The sequence below is a fragment of the Dama dama genome, chromosome 24, assembly GCF_033118175.1.
Source record: "Dama dama isolate Ldn47 chromosome 24, ASM3311817v1, whole genome shotgun sequence".
Classification (NCBI taxonomy): Eukaryota; Metazoa; Chordata; class Mammalia; order Artiodactyla; family Cervidae; genus Dama; species Dama dama.
This window is the reverse complement of record NC_083704.1, coordinates 57840254-57861142: the sequence shown is the minus strand read 5'-3', so window position 1 is coordinate 57861142 and position 20889 is coordinate 57840254. Positions and strand designations below refer to the sequence as shown.

The following is a 20889-nucleotide window of genomic DNA, read 5'->3' as shown; positions in this document are numbered from 1 at the left end:
CAGTGGGACATAATAGAACCAGTGTCTTGGCAGTGTGCACACGTTAACAGGATGAGGAAATCTTTTTTTCCTTCCTGAAGCTCTGGATCTGAGAAGATCAGGAGACCACATCTGAATTTACAGAGTGATCTTTTGTTTACCATCATAGAGTATTGTCCTATCCACGAGTTGGTGTTAGGGAAATTTTGCATGTTTGGAGTCCCTGACAGTGTTTCCAGACAAAGGACACGAGGTTCCCCCTCTGGGCTTCTTAAAGCAAAGCAAATCCTAGAGTTTTCCTTGAAAATTACGTCTATACACATACTGAGGAACCCTCAGCTCTTACAAAGGGTGTGTCCTAGGTTCTCGCGCATCCTCACCCCTACGCTCAGTTGTTCTCCCCAGGCACCTCCACTGCTGAGTCTGACAGTCAGATTGTCAGAACTCCATGCATGTAGGTGAAATTTTTCTCTCTTACCATACTGAGTGTTCTATTGGGTAGTTCTGTATCAACACTTACAGGCTGACCCTGTTCTTTTTTAAAAAGCTTCATGGTGTCTTACCTAGTGAATATTCATTCCATCCATTATTCAACAGTTGTCTGTTGATGGGCATTTAAGTGATTTTTCCTTTTTGTGTGTGTGTGTGTGTGTGTGCTACTTTGCAATTAGCCTCTTTTCCAAATACAGATTATTTAAAACGTGATAATAAGATCTCCCATTTCTGTTTCTCTGGCCATTTTTACAGTTCAACAGTGATTTTTCTCCCTTGCTTTTTGCATCTTGCTTCTACCTCTTGCCATCTCTGAGTCTTCCATCAACATCTTAATTATTAGGGTCACAGCACGGTGACCCTTTGCCTCCCTTAAGTTTCTCAAGTAACTCATGATCTTGAAGTGTAGTCTACCACCACACATTTTCTTCTTCGTAAAAATGGTGGTAAAATATTGTAGCTATATTGTTTTGCCGTGCATATATGCTGTATTCATTAATTTCAACAAAACTACAAATCTTGGGACTTCCCTGGTGGTCCAGTGGTTAGGACTCTGAGCTTTCACTGCAGAGGGCACAGGTTCAGTCCCTGGCTGAGGAATTAAGATTCTGCAAGCCACTCAGAAAGGCCAAAAAAAAAAAACCTGCAAATCCACAAATCATCTAGAAGTGTGTGTGTGATACTTCTAAGGGACAGTAAGATATTTGCTGATGTTCCTATAGTTTTATACATGAATGTGTGTGCTGTTTCCACATTATTTTGTTGTTGTTTAGTCACTGAGTCACATCCGACTCTTTCGTGACTCAATGGACTATAACCCACCAGGCTTCTCAGGTCATGTGATTTCCCAGACAAGACAATTGGAGTTGGTTGTCATTTCCTCCTTCTCTTGGGGATCTTCCCAACCCAGGAATCGAACCTGTGGCTCCTTCATTAGCAGGCGGATTCTTTACCACTGAGGCAATGTCACCAGAACCCTTTCTGTGGGTAAAGGCTAACATGAAGCAGCGTCTCTTCCGGTCCATTTCCTTGGCAGTGCCAGGGCTGGGTGGCACATGGTGGGGACCCAGTCTCCGGGCCTCCCCTGTGTGTGATGAGGATTGGGGTGGAGTGGAGATAGGCGTGAAACTGGTCATCAGGGGAGGCCTGCCATCCACAGACACCACGACCACCTGCTCTTGCTCCAGGTGCCGTGGTGGTGTGGGACCTCACCAGCTCTCGGGGCGGGAGAAGAGGGTCGTTTCGGTTCTTGCACAGGAAGGTCAGCGACAGCAGCTCTCCAGGGAGGGGCAGGAAGAGGGTGGGCTGAGAGCGACAGCTGGCCTCCACGGTGGCCTGTGTATCAGAGCCTTGCCACTTCCCAGCCCGTGCTCAGACTTTCTCCATGTGCTTCCCAAACACTAGCTCCCGGCCTGACCTGTGTCACGTAAAGAAAGCATTGTATTTGCCATGCAAATGGTAGGTATTTTTAGTTCCCTAAAAAGAGCAGGAAGGCAAAAACATGACGCAGAGCCTAGGGTCGTGAGTTTCTGTTCCTCCCTGCTGAGCAGGACAGGGCAGGGGTAGCGAGGTGGGGGTCCCCCTCTCCCATCTATATGGAATCCCTGGCAGGGCCGCCAAGCCACTATAAATAAGCATCCTGATTGCTCCAGGAAGGCTGGGCTTCCTCATTTTTTTTTAAAGTGGAATTTGTAACAGCTTCTGCCCAGAACATTTGTGTCCAGGGTCCTTTCATCTCCCAGGCATCCTGTGCAACTGCCATGCGGAGGCTCTGGAACGCTGCCCGTGGCAGCTGGGTCACAGGACAAGCCATGCTGGCCCAGCCAGCTAAAATAAAGACCTGATTATCTCCCTTCTGTGACCTCTGTCCTGTATTTAGATATGAGTCTCAATAGGAACCCTTCTGAGGAACCAGCAGGAAGCTCCTTTCTGCTTCTGCCAAGAGGCATAGGCTCGTTAGAAGCAGGGGAAGCCCAGGGCACGGGGCCAGATGGGGCCAGGAGCGCATCTCCAACGCCACTGGGTTCTCAGATCCCGAGGGGCCTTCCCTTCCCCCAGGCTGTCTGCCAGCACAGGGTGACAGGAAGAGCGCCAGATAGTAGAACACAGGATGCTATGGCAAATCCGCAATGCCCCCACGGGGGCTGAGACACGCAGGTCACCAGAGTAAGACACCAGTGCTCTTCAGAGGGGTCCAGAGACCTGAGGCTGGTCTGGGAACTGTCTCTCAGAGCTTAGGACAAGGTGAGGAGCTTAGCAGGTCCATGGCCGGTGTCCCTAAGCACGCATTCCAGTAAAACTGACCACATTGTTGGTAGCAAGACTTTCTCAGTGAAGGAAGCAGTGTGCTGATCCATCTTCTGACCCGTCCTTCACCTCATCACATGCAGGCATTTTAAGTATCTTCATGGTAAACAGTCCTGCAGCCATCCCCCCTAGTATGTGCTGTGCTTAGTCGCTCAGCTGTGTCCGACTCTTTGCGACCCCATGGACTGTAGCCCGCCAGGCTCCTCTGTCCATGAGGATTCTTTTGGCGAGAATACTGGAGTGGGTTTCCCTGCCCTTCTCCAGGGAATCTTCCCAACCCTGGGATCGAACTCAGGTCTCCTGCATTGCAGGCAGATTCTTTACTGTCTGAGCCAGCAGGGAAGCCCATCTCTAGTATAGTATATTGTAAAACAAAATCACAAACCAATAGGGAAGAGACGCTTTATTCAGTGGAGTCAGTTTGGAAAACTGCTGTGTGTTTTTTTTTTTCACATTATACACAAAATAAATTACAGATAGATAAATTATGAATAAATGGAAAAGAAAATGAAACCTTAAAAAGAAACCAGAAAAAAATTCTTGAACTGATGTCACAGTATGGGAACACTATCTTTTCGAATTACAAAAGCCATGAGTATTCCTTGTAGAAAAATCTATAATTTTTTTTAACGAAAAGATTGCCTATACTTATATCTCCCATGGATAATCCTTGCTGCTAGTCTGCTGTTTTTCTTCCTTAACTTTTCTATCTGTTTATATAAACATTTGCTAAAACTATGACCATAGTACATATATACTGTTGTGTGTCATCATTTTCCATGAAACTGATTATTAGTTTAAAATGTAGGAGAAAAGAGAATCCAAAACTGTGTCTGTAGCATGATCCAGGTGGTAGTTAGGCTTAATTCTGTGGATACAATATCATACAAATATTCATTCAATATATTACATTACTGTCTTTCAAAATAAAAAGTTTTATAGATGCTATCCATGTGAACATGATTTTTTTGTTGTTGTTTTTTGACTTTTTACAAATTTTCTGCAAGGAGTATGCATCACTTTTGTCATCAAAGAAAATAAAACATTGTCAACTCACAGCCCAGTGTTCGGGACTGGCATTGGTGGGCTTCATTTCCTCTGTCCCAGACTCAAACTTCAAATGTATCTGCTAGTCTCAAGGCCAATAATAAGTGGGGCGGGTTGGGGCGGGGGAAACACGGAATGTAAGGACCATGCTACCTCTACCAGCCCTGGAGAAACCACTCACAGTTTGAGGGCTGTGCCATTGCCATGGCAACGTCCCCACATGGGCACACTGCCCGCATTCATGTGCCCTCTCGCTCAAGGCCTGCCTCTGGGAGGACCAGGAGGCAGTGGTGAGGTGCCATGCCACAATCGCCCAGGCATCAGTTTTTCTGCCTCGTGTATTCCTGCACATTTGGGGGCATCTTTTGTACTCCCAATATCAACAGAGGCTCAGAGGTCAAACCCTCCCTGCTAGAGAAGCCCTGGTTGAAGCCCTAAAGTGCAGACCACTGGCCATGAGCGTCTCTGGGGTACTGAGCCTCCTCGGCCTTGGGGGGTGCAGCGCGAAGCATTGGGGAGCTCGAGAGGGGAGAGGCTTTCATTCCTCCCAGCTTCCTCGGGTTGGACCCACCCTGAGTCAAGGACAGCCCTTTCCAATTTGGAAGTGGCGGGAGCCTCTCACGAGAGGGAGTTTTAGCTGAGAGGTTGAGCTCCCTCTGAGTAGGTCCAGAAGGAGCCTCCTGCTGTTCTCAGCATGTTAGCTTGGTCGATTAGGAGTCAAAGGACTGGGTGGGAGGCCCTGTCAGACCACAAGTATTCTCGGGCCAGAGAGGAAGCCAGCACAGCTCGTTACTTCGGGATCTGCACACTGGAGTCCTTCACCAGCGGGACTACAGAGACCGAGGGAAGTCAGCAGCCTTACTTTTCCAAATGCACACTTAAGAACAGTGTGTTCACCCATCTTTATTGCTCTGGGTATTGTTGAAAAAAAAAAGAAAGCTACCTATAAACTGAGATGGTAATTCTCTGGCAGTCCAGTGGTTAAGACTCCGCGCCTCTAGTGCAGGGGATGCAGGTTTGATCCCTGGTCAGGGAACTGGAATCCCATATGCCACTTGGTGCAGTCAAAAAAAAATTTTTTTTTCCTAAACTTTAAGCTTTTTATTTTGTTTTAGGGTCTGACTGATTAACAATATTGTGGTAGTTTCAGTTGAACAGCGGAGGGACTCAATCATACATATACACTGATCCATTCTCCCCCAAACTAGCCTCCTATGGCCAAGATGTATTTAATAAATAAGCTGGGATGATGAGCAAGTCTGAAGGAAGTGGGGGCCCCTGGTGGGCTGTGGAAAGCCATGGTGGGGCCCCCGGGGCCTCAGACAGCTCCAGGGCAGGCCGTGTCGGGACAGACGCTCTACAGCGCGCCCCCGCGAGCCCAAATGTGCTCAGGGACCCTCTGTGTCTCCGTGCTGCAGGCCTGGCACTGGTGCCACAGAAGCTGTGTGCCCACTACGCCCGGGACGTCAGCGTGCTGCTTCAGGCCTGGCCCGCCGTGGACCCGCAGTTCCTCCAGCAGCCCGAGGTCGTGCAGATGGCGGTTCTGGTGAGTGCCTCTCGGGGCCCCTCGCACCCAGGGGAATCTCTCTCTCTCTCACACACACACACACACACACACACACACACACACACACACACACACGGCTGGGTCTGGAGGTTCCTCCGACTCTCTGCCCGACCTTCACACACACACACACACACACACACACACACGGCTGGGTCTGGAGGTTCCTCCGACTCTCTGCCCGACCTTCACACACACACACACACACACACACACACACACGGCTGGGTCTGGTCACATACACACACACACACACACACACACACACACACACGGCTGGGTCTGGTCACATACACACACACACACACACACACACGGCTGGGTCTGGAGGTTTCTCCAACTCTCTGCCTGACTTTCCAGCCTGTCTTGCTTTGCCAGCGCCTTCAGTTTTGAGGTCACCACATACCAAAAGCTTGTGAGCAGAAAACCTGTGGCCTTCGAGCTTTTGAGAGCATGGAAAGAATCAACCTGTCCTGTCTTATGTGTTCTGTCTTCATTCCAACTGTGTTTCAGGCTCTCTAGGTTTCATTCAGCTGCTCTTGGCTTTTGGAAAGGGTAAGGTGATAGGTGGTGGGCATGGAATCCCTCACTCTGCAAAATATATTTCAGAAAGGCTACATGAAATCTCTTTTTTGGTAAAGTGGATCATTTTAAATACATAGAAGTAGTCGATTATAGTATAGAGCTAGTAATTCTGCTCTAGTATATCCTTATGCATTTAGTTTGCTTAATCTGAGACCCATTGTGAGGAATATCTCTTCAATATGCTGATGTGGCTGAAGAGGGAAAGAAAACAAGGGGCAGACCTTTTAGTCTGAACCACACATGGGCCAGCTGATTTACATCCCAACTCTCATCACCCTGAAAGGTAGGCATCACTGTCCTCATTTTTTTTTTTTTTCAGCTGAGGACACGGGCTCAGAGGGCTCATCACTTTGCCCACATTTGTTTATTCCTCAGTCATTATCCAGTTACCTCCCTTACCTTAACACAGGCTCTTGGGACCCAAACCCAAATACAACAAACCAGGTCCCTGTCCTCGTGGAGCTTAAAGCCTGGTAGAAAAGATAGGGGAAAATAAGAAGGAAAGAAAAATAGAAACAAAATGACTGCAAGTTGTGGAACGTGCCACAAACAAGTTACCCAGAGGCTGAGGGGTAGCCGGGCCTGCCAGTCCCCACCGGCTGCGTCTGCCAACCCTGGGCCCTTCGGGCAGGTCCACATTGGGAAAGACAGTACCCCCAGGAGACTGGCTCCTTGTCAGCCACTCTTTCTCCTCACCCTCTCCCCTGGCACTTAGTTCCTCAATGCCTCCTATTCGCCTGCCCACAGAGGGCAGGGAGGTGGGGCTGCCTGACTAGGCTTCTTCCCAGAGTCCTCAAAACTAGCCTGTGCCACAGAGAGGTAATTTCTTTAATTTGGTTAACGTTTCTAAGAAATAATTCTCTTGCATACTTCTAAGGACTCGTCGGCCTAAGCTGAGGTTGAGAAAGGCCAGCTTTTTTTTTTTTTTTTTTTTTTTGCCACGCCCTGCAGCCTGTGGGATCTTAGTTCCCTTGACCAGGGATCAAACCAGCTCCCCCTGCAGAGTCTGAACCACTGGACCACCAGGGAAGTCCCAGAAGTGCCAAACTTGAGACGCTGAAGTTCTAGTCTGAAAATGTCTTTCCATTTTAACCACTGCGGAAAAGAAATCGAGTTTTGATAATTGGTAAAATAATCTTAGATTTTCATTGAAATAAAACTTCAAGATGTAAAATGTATAGGGCTCCCTGTAAGCACACCCCGCTCAACAGCCTCCGGGTCGGGTGTCGAGGCCTGCCGTCATGTCTCCACATGATCTCACTCAGGGCCAAGGCCAGAAATAGAAGCTGCAGCACAGAATAGCGTAACTCAGCGTAACTCAGTTTAGCTGCGCCCGCGTGCTCTGAGCCCAGACGCACCGCCTCATGTCCATGGACCCCAGCACCAGGAGAGACGGTCTGGGGAGGCACACACGTTGTCATGCACACTGACAATTTGCATAGCCTCCAGGTTAAGACATAAGAGCTTGGGACGTGGACCACCTCACTTTGCAAAATGCTTAATCCTCAGTTTCCTCAGTTAGAAAATGGAGGCAAATCCAGGGCCTGCCTCACCTGATTATGCCAAGAATTAGATGGAGCATGCCAGGAGTACTTAACCTGCTTCTGGACGCACTAATGACAAAGCCCACTAACACACTGTGAGCACCGACTAAGAAGCGGGCTCTGCCCTTAGAATTTTCCAGGTACTAACTCACTGACCTCGCACAGCAGCCCCACGAGGCAGATCCTGCTGTTCTCCCCATTTCACAGACAAGGCCCCGTCTCACAAAGAGGAAACACTGGCAGCACAGGGCTTAGTAGCTCACATGCTAGGTGGTCACCGCAGCTCGCATAGGCGTCGCTGCCTCTGGCAGCTGGGGCGCTGAGGAACGTGTCCTGAGGAAGAGGATGTGACCTTGGCTTTGAAAGAGGAGCACGGTTTCCCTAAGTGGAGGGAAGGAGCCACGGCGGGGGGAGCCCTCCCTGGACCGTGAGCTGAGGAGGGGCTGGAGCAGAGGCAGGGCCACTCTCGAGAGAGGGCCTAACTGCATCTGGAGCGGCTGGGGGCTGGCAGGGAAGAGAGGGGGTCCAGGGGTCATCCCGTCTCCAGTGTGGGCTGGGGTGGGGACCTGGGTCTGTGGCTTCACAATCCTGTCCCTCAGCTTGGCCCTCTGAGAATCTGGGCTGGAATAGCAGTGACCTCCCTCAGGCTTGTGACAGGGATAAACAGAGTCTCTTAGGTGACTTGTGGAGCACGGTGCCTGGCAGAGAGAGAGCTCAGACAGCGAATGCCTTTACTGTCGTGAGCCCCTGTGGGGCTCCTGTCAGTGAGCAGTGGATGGGGCGGTTAGGGGGTGCGGGGACAGCGCTCGCGGCCAGGGGCCACCAGGCAGCTGTTGGAAGACTCCTAGAGAACAGCACAGAGGCCTGGACGCAGGCCGAGTGGTGAAGTGGAGGTGGCAAGGCCAAAGGGCGGAAGCTAGCATAGCCACCAGGTGGGGACCTGGAGACCTTCCTAAGGCACGCAGCCGCTGTTTGAGGTGACGTCTTATTTGTCTCCCATCCCGTCGCCTAGGTGGTGGGAGTGGTAAAGAACCCGCCTCCCATCCCGTCCTCTAGGTGGCGCTAGTGGTGAAGAACCTGCCTACCAATGCAGGAGATGTAAGAGACGTGGGTTCCATCCCAGTCAGGAAAATCCCCTGGAGGAGGACATAGCAACCCACTCCAGTATTCTTGCCTGGAGAATGCCATGGACAGAGGGGCCTGGCAGGCTATAGTCCATGGGGTCTCAGAGTCGGACACCACTGAAGTGTCTTAGCACACACAGCACAGCACAGCGATCTAGGCCAGTGCAGCCTCTAAAAATGCCATTATGTGCACAGAAATCTGAAAAGATAAATGGGTGACTATGGGATCCTGGATAATATGCTTTGGTTAAAACCTCAGAAGTTCTTCCCGGTAATTTTTCATTATACAGTGACTTTATTTTCCAAGTTAAAAACTGGAGCATTCATGAAAGAAATGTAAGCATTCTGACAGGAGCCACTGGGACGGAGGATTTGAAACAAGCTGTTCAGAAGCTATCTGGATCACATGTCACTTTCCTTACCAACAATATCAGTTCATATTTGATGTGAAATTTAACCTTCACATCAAATAATTGAACCAACATTCAGTGAATAATACCACTGGTGTCTGGAACCGTTCAGTTCAGTTCAGTCGCTCAGTCGCATCCGACTCTTTGTGACCCCAAGGACTGTAGCATGCCAGGCTTCCCTGTCCATTATCAACTCCCGAAGCCTATTCAAAACTCATGTCCATCACGTCAGTGATGCCATCCAACCATTTCATCCTCTCTTGACCCCTTCTCCTGCCTTCAATCTTTCCCAGCATCAGGGTCTCTTCCAATGAGTCAGCTCTTTGCATCAGGTGGCCAGAGTATTGGAGTTTTAGCTTCAACATCAGTCCTTCCAGTGAATATCCAGGACTGATTTCCTTTAGGATGGACTGGTTGGATCTCCTTGCAGTCCAGGGGACTCTCAAGAGTCTTCTCCAACTCCACAGTTCAAAAGCATCAATTCTTCGGCCTTCAGCTTTCTTTATAGTCCAACTCTCACATCCATACATGACCACTGGAAAAACCTTAGCTTTGACTAGACGGACCTTTGTTGGTAAAGTAATGTCTCTGCTTTTTAATATGCTGTCTAGCTTGGTCATAGCTTTTCTTCCAAGGAGCAAGTGTCTTTTAATTCCATGGCTACAGTCACCATCTGCAGTGATTTTGGAGCCCAAAAAAATAAAGTCTGTCACTGTTTCCATTATTTCCCCATCTATTTGCCATGAAGTGATGGAACTGGATGCCATGATCTTAGTTTTCTGAATGTTGAGTTTTAAGCCAACTTTTTCACTCTCCTCTTTCACTTTCATCAAGAGACTCTTAGTTCTTCTTCACTTTCTGCCATAGGGTGGTGTCATCTGCATATCTGAGGTTATTGATATTTCTCCCAGCAATCTTGATTCCAGCTTGTGCTTCCTCCAGCCCAGCATTTCTCATGATGTACTCTGCATATAAGTTAAATAAGCAGGGTGACAATATACGGCCTTGACCTACTCCTTTTCCTATTTGGAACCAGTCTGTTGTTCCACCTTCAGTTCTAACTGTTGCTTCTTGACCTGCGTACAGATTTATCAGGAGGCAGGTGAGGTGGTCTGGTATTCCCATCTCTTTGAGAATTTTCCACAGTTTGTGGTGATCCACACAGTCAAAGGCTTTGGCGTAGTCAATAAAGCCAAAGTAGATGTTTTCCTGGAACTCTGTTGCTTTTTCGATGATCCAGAGGATGTTGGCAATTTGATCTCTGGTTCCTCTGCCTTTTCTAAAACCAGCTTGAACATCTGGAACAATACTGGCCCATTTTAGGTAAGAACTGTGAGTGGTGTGGATCCTGTTTCCAGGTTGTCACATGTGAGCGCCCCCTTCTAGAGCCAGTCATCCGGAAGGGAGGTTGCCCATGTTCCCCAGAAATTAGTCCACGTGAAACGCCCTGTAGCCCAATCTGAACTCGACATGATCTTCAGTAACACAGTTGTCCCTCTCTTCCTGAATACAGCCTGAACCATCTCATGCCAAGAGTTTTTGACATAATTCCCACCAAGATGTGATGGGGGCAGCGTTCAGGAAACATGGGGTGGCGCCCCCGCCCTCTCTGCGGTGTTCAGGTGTTAATCCCGCCCATCTCACTACACTTCGCTCTTCTGGGAAGCCGGGTCCCGCCTTTTCTTTCTCTCTTCCCACACCCTCTCCCCACACAGAGACAGCAGCTCCCTTTAGGGGCAGTGGGTGTCAGGCTGCCTACCACTCTCAGGCTTTCCTCATGGGTTGTCTCTCTTTTCACCTTGTCAGATCAACAACAAAGCCTGTGGCAAAGTCCCCGTACCCCAGCATGTCGCCCAGGACCAGGACAAAGTCCATGAACTGGTTCTCCAGAGTGAGCTGGGTGTCAGGCTGTTACAGGGGCGAAGCATCAAGAAGGCCTTCCTCTCCCCACGCACCGCCCTCATCAACTTCCTGGTGCAGGAGTGACTGCAGGCCCGCTGCGGCCCCTCCTCTGGGCCTGGGGCGAAGGAACGAGTCTGGGGCCCAGGCTCAGGGAAAAGCCCAGTGTCTTGAATGTCTGCCTTTGCATTCTGACAGGCTGGCATCCGCAGGGCGCCTCCACAGTGTGATCCGATGCTGGGGTGAGGGTGGGTAGGGGCAGAGGAGAAATACGGGTGAAGCAGTGGGGAGCGCATACCTCTGCCGTTGCAGGTGGGGGAAGCGTCTAGCCCCACGTGCAGCCCCCAGAGATTCGGCTGGGTGGGAGTGGGAAGGGAAGCGGATGAGCCGAACACGAAGCCCCGCGAGCAGCCTGGGCACCTCTGGACCCTGGAGACCGCACTGCCTTCAGCAGGTCCCCGCCGAGGATGTCGGGGGCTCAGGGGCAGCTCGAGCAGTCACTGTTGATCGGCAGATGGTCTCCTGCCTTCAGGCTGGATCCCAGTATCCACGTGCGGCATGGACACTGGTGTCTTCAGAAGTCGCTCGGAGGAACTCCCTGGCCGTCCAGTGGTTTGGACCCGGTGCTTTCACTGCTCTGGACCCCAGTTCAATCCCTAGTCAGGAAACTAAGATCCTACATGGCTGGCACAGCCAAAAAGAAGAAGAAGAAATAGCTGGGAATCAAGAGACAAGCAGGGCTAGTCTGGCTGCCGGCACCCCGGCTCCTCAGCCCTGCCTGGCTTACTGTTTCCACCCTGGCTCAGCTGGACTTGCCTGGTGGGCCTGCTCTGATGCCGATCCTCAGGCCCTCGGGCGAAGCACCGCTCCGCACTGTGAATGGGGAGCAGCCCCTCCCGACTGCCCCTTCAGAATGTCACGTTTGCTGTGAAGTGAAGCGGAACAAGCTGCTTCCAGCCTGGACAGAACCCATCTCAGAGCCTGCCACAGCTCAACAGGGCGTCTGCTCATGTGCGCCCCAGATGGCAATGCTGCCCTGGGTGTGGCCCCCAGAACGAGCCCACCGCCGGCGGGGGTGGGGGTGGGGAGCTGATGCCACCCAGGTGTCGCCTCCTATGCTCCAGCCAGAGCAGCTGGCTGCCGGGAAGACCCCCGTGTGATGTATGTTAGGGTGGTCCTGGGTTTTGGGGAGGTCAGAGGTTAGGTGCTCTTAACAGAACTGGCCTCAGTCCACTGAGTACTATTTAATACGGGGAGGGGAGGAGAATCCAGACATGTTGTGATGCTGAAAATCTGTATTTGTTCCCCGACGTCTTTTTCTGAAGTAGGCTCAAATGTGGTCCCCCGCAGTTCAGCAGTTAACAGATGACTTTTTTTTTTAGTGGAATAAAATGTTTGTCAAGTATGAGTTCGGGACAAATGTGTGATCCTGGAATAGTCACCATATTCCAATTCTAGGAGTTAATCAGGAACACACTGAGTTATTCTGTTATTCTCTGAAGCCCTGGCTGTGGACTGTTGTAAAGTGGGATGCATGGGGAACTTAACAACCACGGTACTGACTCAGAAACAGCAGCTAAGTCACTTGGCTCAAGCTTAATACTCTGCCTGGTCCCCATGCCCAGAAATCCTGGTATAACTGATCTCAAGTGCACTTGGGCATCAGGGATCTTATTAATAGATTCTCCACATTTGATTGATTATTGATTGTTAGTCGTTCAGTCATGTCTGACTCTTCACAACCCCACGGACTGTAGCCCGCCAGGCTCCTCTGCCCATGGAATTCTCCGGGCAAGAATACTGGAGTGGGTAGCCATTCCCTTCCCCAGGGGATCTCCCTAACCCAGGAATCGAACTCGGGTCTCCTGAATCACAGGCAGATTCTTTACGGTCTGAGCTGCAAGGGAAGCTGACACAGGTGCTCCACGGGTGATTCTAATGGCCAGCTAAGTTTGAGAACCACTGGATTAATTGATTCATTTGAACCATAATGTCTAACTAGTCTTTTCTCTCCCTAACCTTCAGCTTAACTGGGATGAATTTGGTCCAGGACCAAAACACAGCGAAGCAGAGTTAGGAAAGACTTGGACTGGAAGGGAAGGCAGGGGCCAGAACTCTGGAGCAGGTATTTAAGATGTTCCCAGAGCTGACCTGAGTGGACAAAATCCTATGGCATGTACCAACAAACGCAAATTCACTGTAAGTAAACAGATGAGGATCTTTGATTCAAGGAGGGGAGTGAGCGCATTTGCCGCGTTGTCTTGTTTATTCCTAAAGTAAGCTAAGTGATCTTGAGTCTGTCAGTAAGATGAGATCAGGGATCCCTTTATTAGCACATAATCTGTCTAGAACAGTGGGTGAGTAAAGCTTCAGGACCACTGGACTAAACGGCATGGCTCTGAAGAACTTCTTCTCCAAGAGGAGAAAAAGTTTTAAAAACAGAGGAGCTCATTGGTGTCACTGAGCTAGTTGGTGTAATGGAACAATTGAAAACAAGAACCTGATCCCTGGGGTGGGGAATGATTTCAGTCCTTTATTAACTGCCTTGATTAGGTCAAAACCTGGACTTAACAAGTTCCCTTGCATTATGTCATTTAATTTCCACTAAAACCCTAGAGGGAAAGAATGAGTCTGTCATAAATATGAAGAAACCCAGGTTCTGAGGTTCAGTAATTTGCTCAGTTTGCAGAGTTAATAAGTAGAAACTTTTTGTTTTGCTGTTGTTAAGTCACTAAGTCATGCCCAACTCTTTTGCAACCCGGTGGAGTGTAGCCTGCCAGGTTCCTCTGTCCATGGGATTCTCCAGGCAAGAATACTGGAGTGGGTTGCCATTTCCTTCTCCAGGGCATCTTCCCAACCTTGGGATCGAACCCAAGCCTCTTGCATCTCCTGCATCAGCACGTGGATTCTTTACCACGGCCCCACAGTAAGTACAAGAACCAGATCCAAACCCCGGTCCTCTGGCCTCTAAATCTGCCTGTGCCACCCACCATGTCTACCAGTCCCCCCACCTCATTGCCCATCTTGCTGGAAGTACCAGACTGAGGAAAACTCAGATGTCAGCTGGAAGCTTGGGGCTCTCTAGGGACGCCTCGTGACTGCACGGAGTGGCCATTATTCTTGCTGCCTCTGTGCTACCTTGGCTTAGGACTCCCTGATTGATGGCCTGAGGCTTCTGGGGGCAGATGGCCCGGTGGTGTGAGCTGGAGGTTTGAAGCCACATGAAGAAACCTACCAGAAGTCCTTGCAAGCCACTCACGGCCCTTGGCAGGCTAGTGCTCCGATAGGATAGACTCCAGACCTAAAGCTGAGCATCCGAAGTTGGCTTTGGTTTTCCTCTCTAGGTGGTTTGATTCCTGATCTGAGCCCAGGTCAGAATTAGGAGGCTGCTGGTGCGCACAGCCATGCTTCTGCGCTGATGACTTTCCTGCTGGGCCACTACTCAGGCCAGAGGGCTTGGTTCCCGCACCAGCTGCCCTGGCCTCCACCCCCTGCCGCCCTCTTGGTCTTTCTCCGCCCAGGAGGGAAGGGAAGGAGGCAGGCAAGCCTCCAGGGTCACTGTGCAGCAGGCACCGTGCAGGGGGCCTTGCTGCTGCTCTTCAAACCTCACAGCCATGCTGCAAAGTGAGAATGGTGACCCACACCCTTTAACAAAGGAAACCGAAGCCTGGCAAAGTATAGCGAGTTACCTACGTCCTGCCGCTGATAACTGCTCTAGCCAGGACTCAGTCCCGGTTCTGCCCTCCTGTTCACAGCTTGCTTTCTCCAACCTGCCTTCCGGGAGGGAAGAAATGGGGTGTCTTGGGAGGAAATACAGCTTGTTCTTTTTGTCCCAGGAATTCTAAACTGGAGCTCTGGCGTGTGTATGTGGCCCCGCGGAATGCAGCCCAACACTCCTGACTCAACCTCACCGCAGATGCTCCTTGAGGAAGCGGGCTGGGCTTTTGCACCCCAAATCCGTCCATCACTGGCTGCGGGCCAGCCCAGGGTGGAGGGAGGTAGTTAATAATTTTCTGGGCATCTTGGGATGGAGGGACTCCCACTGGCTCAGGGTAGGTTTCCGGAGAGGAGCACAGCCGAGCCGTCAGCAACCAGCATGTGTGGGAGCTGGGGCCAGGCACCCCTGCCTGTGAGGAGGACCTGGGGGAGTCCCCAAGGTGACCACCACTAGGAGAGAGGGTGCGAATCCAAGCTTGAGAAGCAGCCAGCCTGGGGGGCAAGGAAAGGCTCCAGCCGGACGCCAAGTCACAGGAGACACAGAGAACACAGGATGGGGCGAGGATGAGCTGAGCTACCTCGGTGCTGCCCTGATACCCTGGGCTGGGGTGGGGGGTGGGGGGTGTCTCCAGGCAGTGCCGCTGTATTAGAGACAGTGATGAGGCCAGACTGGAAGCCGTCATCCCCCTTCTGCAGATGACAAGACCATGACTCACCCAGGCTGAGACTTGCTCGGGGCCCTACAGTGAGTTATGGGAGTATTTCCAATCCCATTCTGTGCTCATTCCACTCAGGGGTACCCCTAGAAAAGCCCGGTGGTACCACCAGACAGAATTTAGCTCTGGAAGTAAATGCTTTTAACTGTGGATGACATCGGGGTAGACCAAATGAGAAGAGTCTGCACCCCACCCCACCCCCGCCATTTCTTCCTCTGCGACGAACAAGCAGAAAACATCTGTTTCGTGGGCTGATCCCTGTCTGACTTTCAAAGGGTGGGTGGCCAAAGACTCTCATCCAAGCTGATGAGTCTGGAGATCGGAATCCGGGGTGGCCAACCACGAGCAAGAGGGAATCCCCAGAGTTGGTGGGTGAGCGGTGCTGGCAGGGAGCGGGTGGCCGGGAACAGCTGGGGAAAGACCCGTCCTGTGGGCAGAGGCCTTGGATCCAAGGGTGGGGCCAGCAATTGTCCAGAACGGGTGACCTCACTCCAGGTCTCCATCATGTCTGCCCACGTGACAGAGGGGAGGCAGGGGTAACAAGGCCCTGGTGGGGAGGCGGCGGCCAGGCCTGCCCGAGTCAGGCGCCTGGAATCCGACACTCATGATTCACCTCCGTGTGCCTCCAGCTCTGCACTTGAATTCCAGGTCTTGTCTGGCCTCTGAAAGAGCCGACCTGTGTGGAACACTGGGTGTGCCTGAGATGCCCTTGTATCAGCAGCAGTAAGAAGCATTTGCCACTTTCTGAGGGCTAGCTGTGTGCTCGGCCGTGTTCTGGGAGCCTTACCACAGAAGGGGCTGAGCTCAGGACCACGTGAGAGGCTGGCAGAGCTGTGATTCCGACCCTGCTCCACCGCACCGCTTCCCACAGGCCTTGCAGACCAGCCCTGAACCTCCTGGGTTTGCCAGCACAGCCTTGATTTCTGACTCTCTCTCCAGTTGTCAAGAACCTGCCAAGCCCACACTCACTGGTCCGAGGACAGCTGGGTGAGCACCTCCCTGGTGCCCGGGGACAGATCTGGGCTTTCTCTGAGCCCGAGCCTGAGCTCTCCCGGGGACCCATCACCTTTAATAGTTATGGATTTATTTGGCCGTGTCAGGTCTGAGCTGTGGTACGCAGGATCTTCATTGTGATGCTCAGACGCAGTTGCCCTGCAGCATGTGGGGTCTTAGTTCCCTGACCAGGGATCAAACCCGCATCCCCTGCATTGAAAGGCAGATTCTTAACCACTGGACCACCAGGGAAGTCCTAAGCCATCACCTTTGAGCCTCATCATTGGAACCTAGAAGTCAGGGGGTCAACTTGACTCCACTCCGAATACCAGGAGGAAAATCCCATGGACAAGAGCAGGGGAGACCTGGCCTGGGTCCGTGGGCACGGTGAGAGCTGCCTGGCCTCACAGCATCCCAGAACATCCTTCCCCAGACCATCCCTCCCACCACAGAAGGCCTCCTCTGGGATCACGTAGGGCTGGTTGGCCCTGGCCCCACCCAGAGGTGGACTTGCCTGTGACGCCTGCTGCAGCTGTACTCTCACGGGCTCCCCTCAGGACCGGGAGGAGAACCGGGCCTGGGCAGGAATCCTCTTCGTGAGACCCTGTGAGGTGAGGGGTCAGTGTTGAGTGGATAGAGTGGATGCTCTGGGGTCAACCAGGGAGGCAGGGCCACCCCAAAGGTGACACCGTTCCCTGAGCCTGGCATGTCATTTATCAGGGAAAAGACATGTCATTCCCTTCTTGAGAAACAGGGCCAAGCCGGGCCGGTGGGGCTTTGCGAGGTGGGTGCCCCAGGGGGCTCTCTGTCTGCGGGCAGGACACAGAGCAGCCACCACGTGGAAGCAGGCTGAAAAGCCAGACGTCATCGAGGGTCTCTATTCTTAGTTATCACTGTTAGTTGTCAGATAACACATTAGCTTGCTAGTAATAGAAACTTAGTTTTGATTAATAATTAACTTTAATGGATTTTTATTATGGTCTGGATGTTTGTGTCCCCCTGAAATGCATATGTTGAGACCGTACTTCCAAAGGTAATGGTACCTAGCAGGTGGGGCTTTGGAGATGACTGGGTGAGGTCATGAGGGTACGGCCCTTGTGGGTGGGACTAGTGTCCTCCTGAGAGTCACAGAAGAGCTTGCTTCCTCCCTGCATCCTGCCATGTGAAGATATAAGTCAGCAGTCTTCAACCCGAAGAGGGTTCTTGACAGAACTCCAGCAAGCTGGCACCCTGAATTCAGACTTCAGCCTCCAGAACCATGAGGAATACGTTTCTGCTGTTTATCAGTTTCTGCTGTCTATGGTACTTTGTTATAGCAGCAAGAATTGAAATAATTACTAACATCTTTTCATGTTTTTCATATGTTCTCAGTTGCATCCAACACATTGCAACGCCATGGACTCTAGTCTGCCAGGCTTTTCTGTCCATGGGATGTCCCAGGCAAGAATCCTGGAACATGTTGCCATTTCCTCCTCCAGGGAATCTTCCCAACCCAGGGGGTCGAAACCCAGTCTCCTGCATTGGCGGGCAGATTCTTTACCACTGAGCCACCTATTGCTTTAAAATTTTCCTAAAGCATACATGTCATATTATTTTCAGAACACCTTATCTAGTTTTTAACTAGGTCTGAGAGACTTTTGAAGAATAGCACTGTGATTTCACTGATGAGCACTTGAGACTGCCAAGATAAAACACAGGGATCCTGCCCTTAGAAACCATATGGACCAGGAGAGCAATATGGTGTATTGGAAAGAGCATAACAAGCTTTGGCCAGTATTCAGCTCCTTCAAAAATTACCATCTTAGGAGTCAGTTCCCCTTTTAGTGAGTGCAGTAGAGCTCAGTTACCAGTTACATTGTTCTTACCTGCACTGCAACCCCTAATTATGCACTAACACCTTGGTGGTCTGCTGCTGCTGCTAAGTCGCGTCAGTCGTGTCCGACTCTGTGCGACCCCCTAGGCGACAGCCCACCAGGCTCCACCGTCCCTGGGATTCTCCAGGCAAGAACACTGGAGTGGGTTGCCATTTCCTTCTCCAATGCATGAAAGGGAAAAGTGAAAGTGAAGTTGCTCAGTCTGCTAGTATCTTTTAAAAAAATATTTTATTTATTTGGCTGAGCCGGGTCTCAGCTGCAGCATTCAGGAACTAGTTCCCTGACCAGGGATGGAACCCAAGGCCCCTGCATTGGGGACTTGGAGCCCCAGCTACTGGACCACTGGTGGAGTCCCAGTCTGCTAGTGTCTTGTCTACCAGTCATCTTTAGCAATAATTTTTTAAAAAATTATTAGCTAATTGTTGACGTAAGTATAACAGCAGCATTAGTCACTCAGTTGTGTCCGACTCTTGCCATCCTGTGGACTGTAGCCCACCAGGCTCCTCTGCATGGGATTCTCCAGGCAAGAATACTGGAGAATACCACCTCAACACACACACACCCCACCTCACACACACCCCACCTCACACACACCCCACATACACACAAACACCACCTCAACACACACACCCCACCTCACACACACCCCACGTACACACACACACCACCTCAACACACACACACCCCACCTCACACACACATCCCACACACATTCCCTTCTCCAGGGGATCTCCCCAACCCAGGGATCGAACCCACGTCTCCTGCGTTGCAGACAGATTCTTTACCGTCTGAGCCGCCAGGGAAACTATAGCAGATAAACCCCTAAACCATGGTGGGCTCACCCCACAGACTTTATTTCTCATCCCTATAAGTCTGCCTCTGGAGAAGGCAGCAGGGGAGGGACTCTGTTCCTTTCCAGCTTGATGGGGTTGTGGGGGGCGGGGCGGGCAGAGGGCAGGCTGAAGAGGACTCCTCTGTCTTTACTCTTGGCTCTCAGGGTTGTGCTGAACATTGATACCCAGCCCTCAGATACGGGCAGAGAGAGCTGGAGTTTTCATAAGGAGGTTTCTAGAGACCGAATCTAAAGTGGCATGCTTCTCTTCCGCCCACTGGGAAACGTGGGCAGCCACCCCCCCAGCAACAGGTCTGCATGAGGGAAAGGAACCCACATCTTCGGTGGGCAGCCACCTGCCTGCACCACCTGAACCATCCTTTTTGTTTTTAGACTCTTGGTTGTCAGCGTCTGTCTGTTATCTTCTAAATCTCTCAGTTGTCTGCTGACACAGGGATTTATAGGCAAGCCCCCCTCCCCCACCCCTGCCCGGAGGAAGGACTGTGTACCTTCTGAAACTGTGAAAGCTGCAGACTGTGACTCCGAAATAACTCATTCATCACCTCCCATGCTGGCGGTGCCGCCCTGCCCTCTGTCCTGGACTCCAGGCCTCGCTCCAGAAATGAATGAAATCACAAATCTGCTTTGTGCCACTTTATAAACGACTGATTTTTACTCCAGAGTTCTGCTCATTGGCCTCCAGTTCTCCCCAGTCTCCTGCCTCTGTGACATTCACACGTTGATTAATGGAGACAGTTTGGAGCATTTTAATCTTTTGGAGGAGGTGGGGCATTTTAATTAAAAGGTAGAAGAAAGCAGGTTTCCCCTTGCCCTGCCGGAAAACTGGGAAATTCTTCAGATTCCTGTTTCTGAAGGGTCAGGGCTGTTTATTCAGGGTAGAAATGTGACACAGCCCTAAACGCTTCACCTTGTGCTTTGGTCCTGGACACTTGTACCCCCACCCCACCTCACACACACCCCACGTGCACACACACACACCACCTCAACACACACACACACCCCACGTTACACACACACACCACCTCAACACACACACCCCGCACACACACACACACACACACACACACCACCTCACACACACCCCACGTGCACACACACACCACCTCAACACACACACCACCTCACACACACCCCACGTTACACACACCCCACATGCACACACACCACCTCAACACACCACCTCACACACACCCCACGTGCACACACACCACCTCAATATACACACCACCTCAACACACACACCCCACCTCACACACACCCGTTACACACACACCACCTCAACACACACACACACCACCTCACACACACCCCACGTGCACACACACCACCTCAACACACACACACACACCCCACCTCACACACACCCCACGTGCACACACACCACCTCAATACACACACCCCACCTCACACACACACACCCCACCTCACACACACACACCCCACCTCACACACACCCCACGTTACATACACACCACCTCAACACACACACCCCACCTCACACACACACCCCACCTTACACACACACCACCTCAATATACACACCACCTCACACACACCCCACGTTACACACACACACACACACACCCCACACACACACAGCACCTCACACACACACCCCACACTCATACTCCTCACACACACCACATACACACACCACCTCAACACACACACACCACCTCAACACACACACCCCACCTCACACACACCCCACGTTACACACACACACACACACCCCACCTCACACACACACACACCCCACACACACCCCATGTTACACACACACAC

General features: G+C 51.3%; 1 protein-coding gene across 2 annotated transcripts in view; it reads left to right on the top strand.

The window, feature by feature from the left end:
• The window catches only part of LARS2 (leucyl-tRNA synthetase 2, mitochondrial), a 143574-nt gene extending 131215 nt beyond the window's left edge, over positions 1-12359 (top strand). Inside the window, exons 20-21 of one of the 2 annotated variants that reach the window (XM_061128831.1) lie at positions 5244-5371; positions 10859-12359. In XM_061128831.1, coding sequence (XP_060984814.1) covers positions 5244-5371; positions 10859-11038 — 308 coding nt within the window. In that variant the 3' untranslated portion in view covers positions 11039-12359. The remainder of the gene's footprint in view (positions 1-5243; positions 5372-10858) is intronic. The other variant, XM_061128832.1, reaches the window with a different exon arrangement.
• Positions 12360-20889: the final 8530 nt, after the last annotated feature.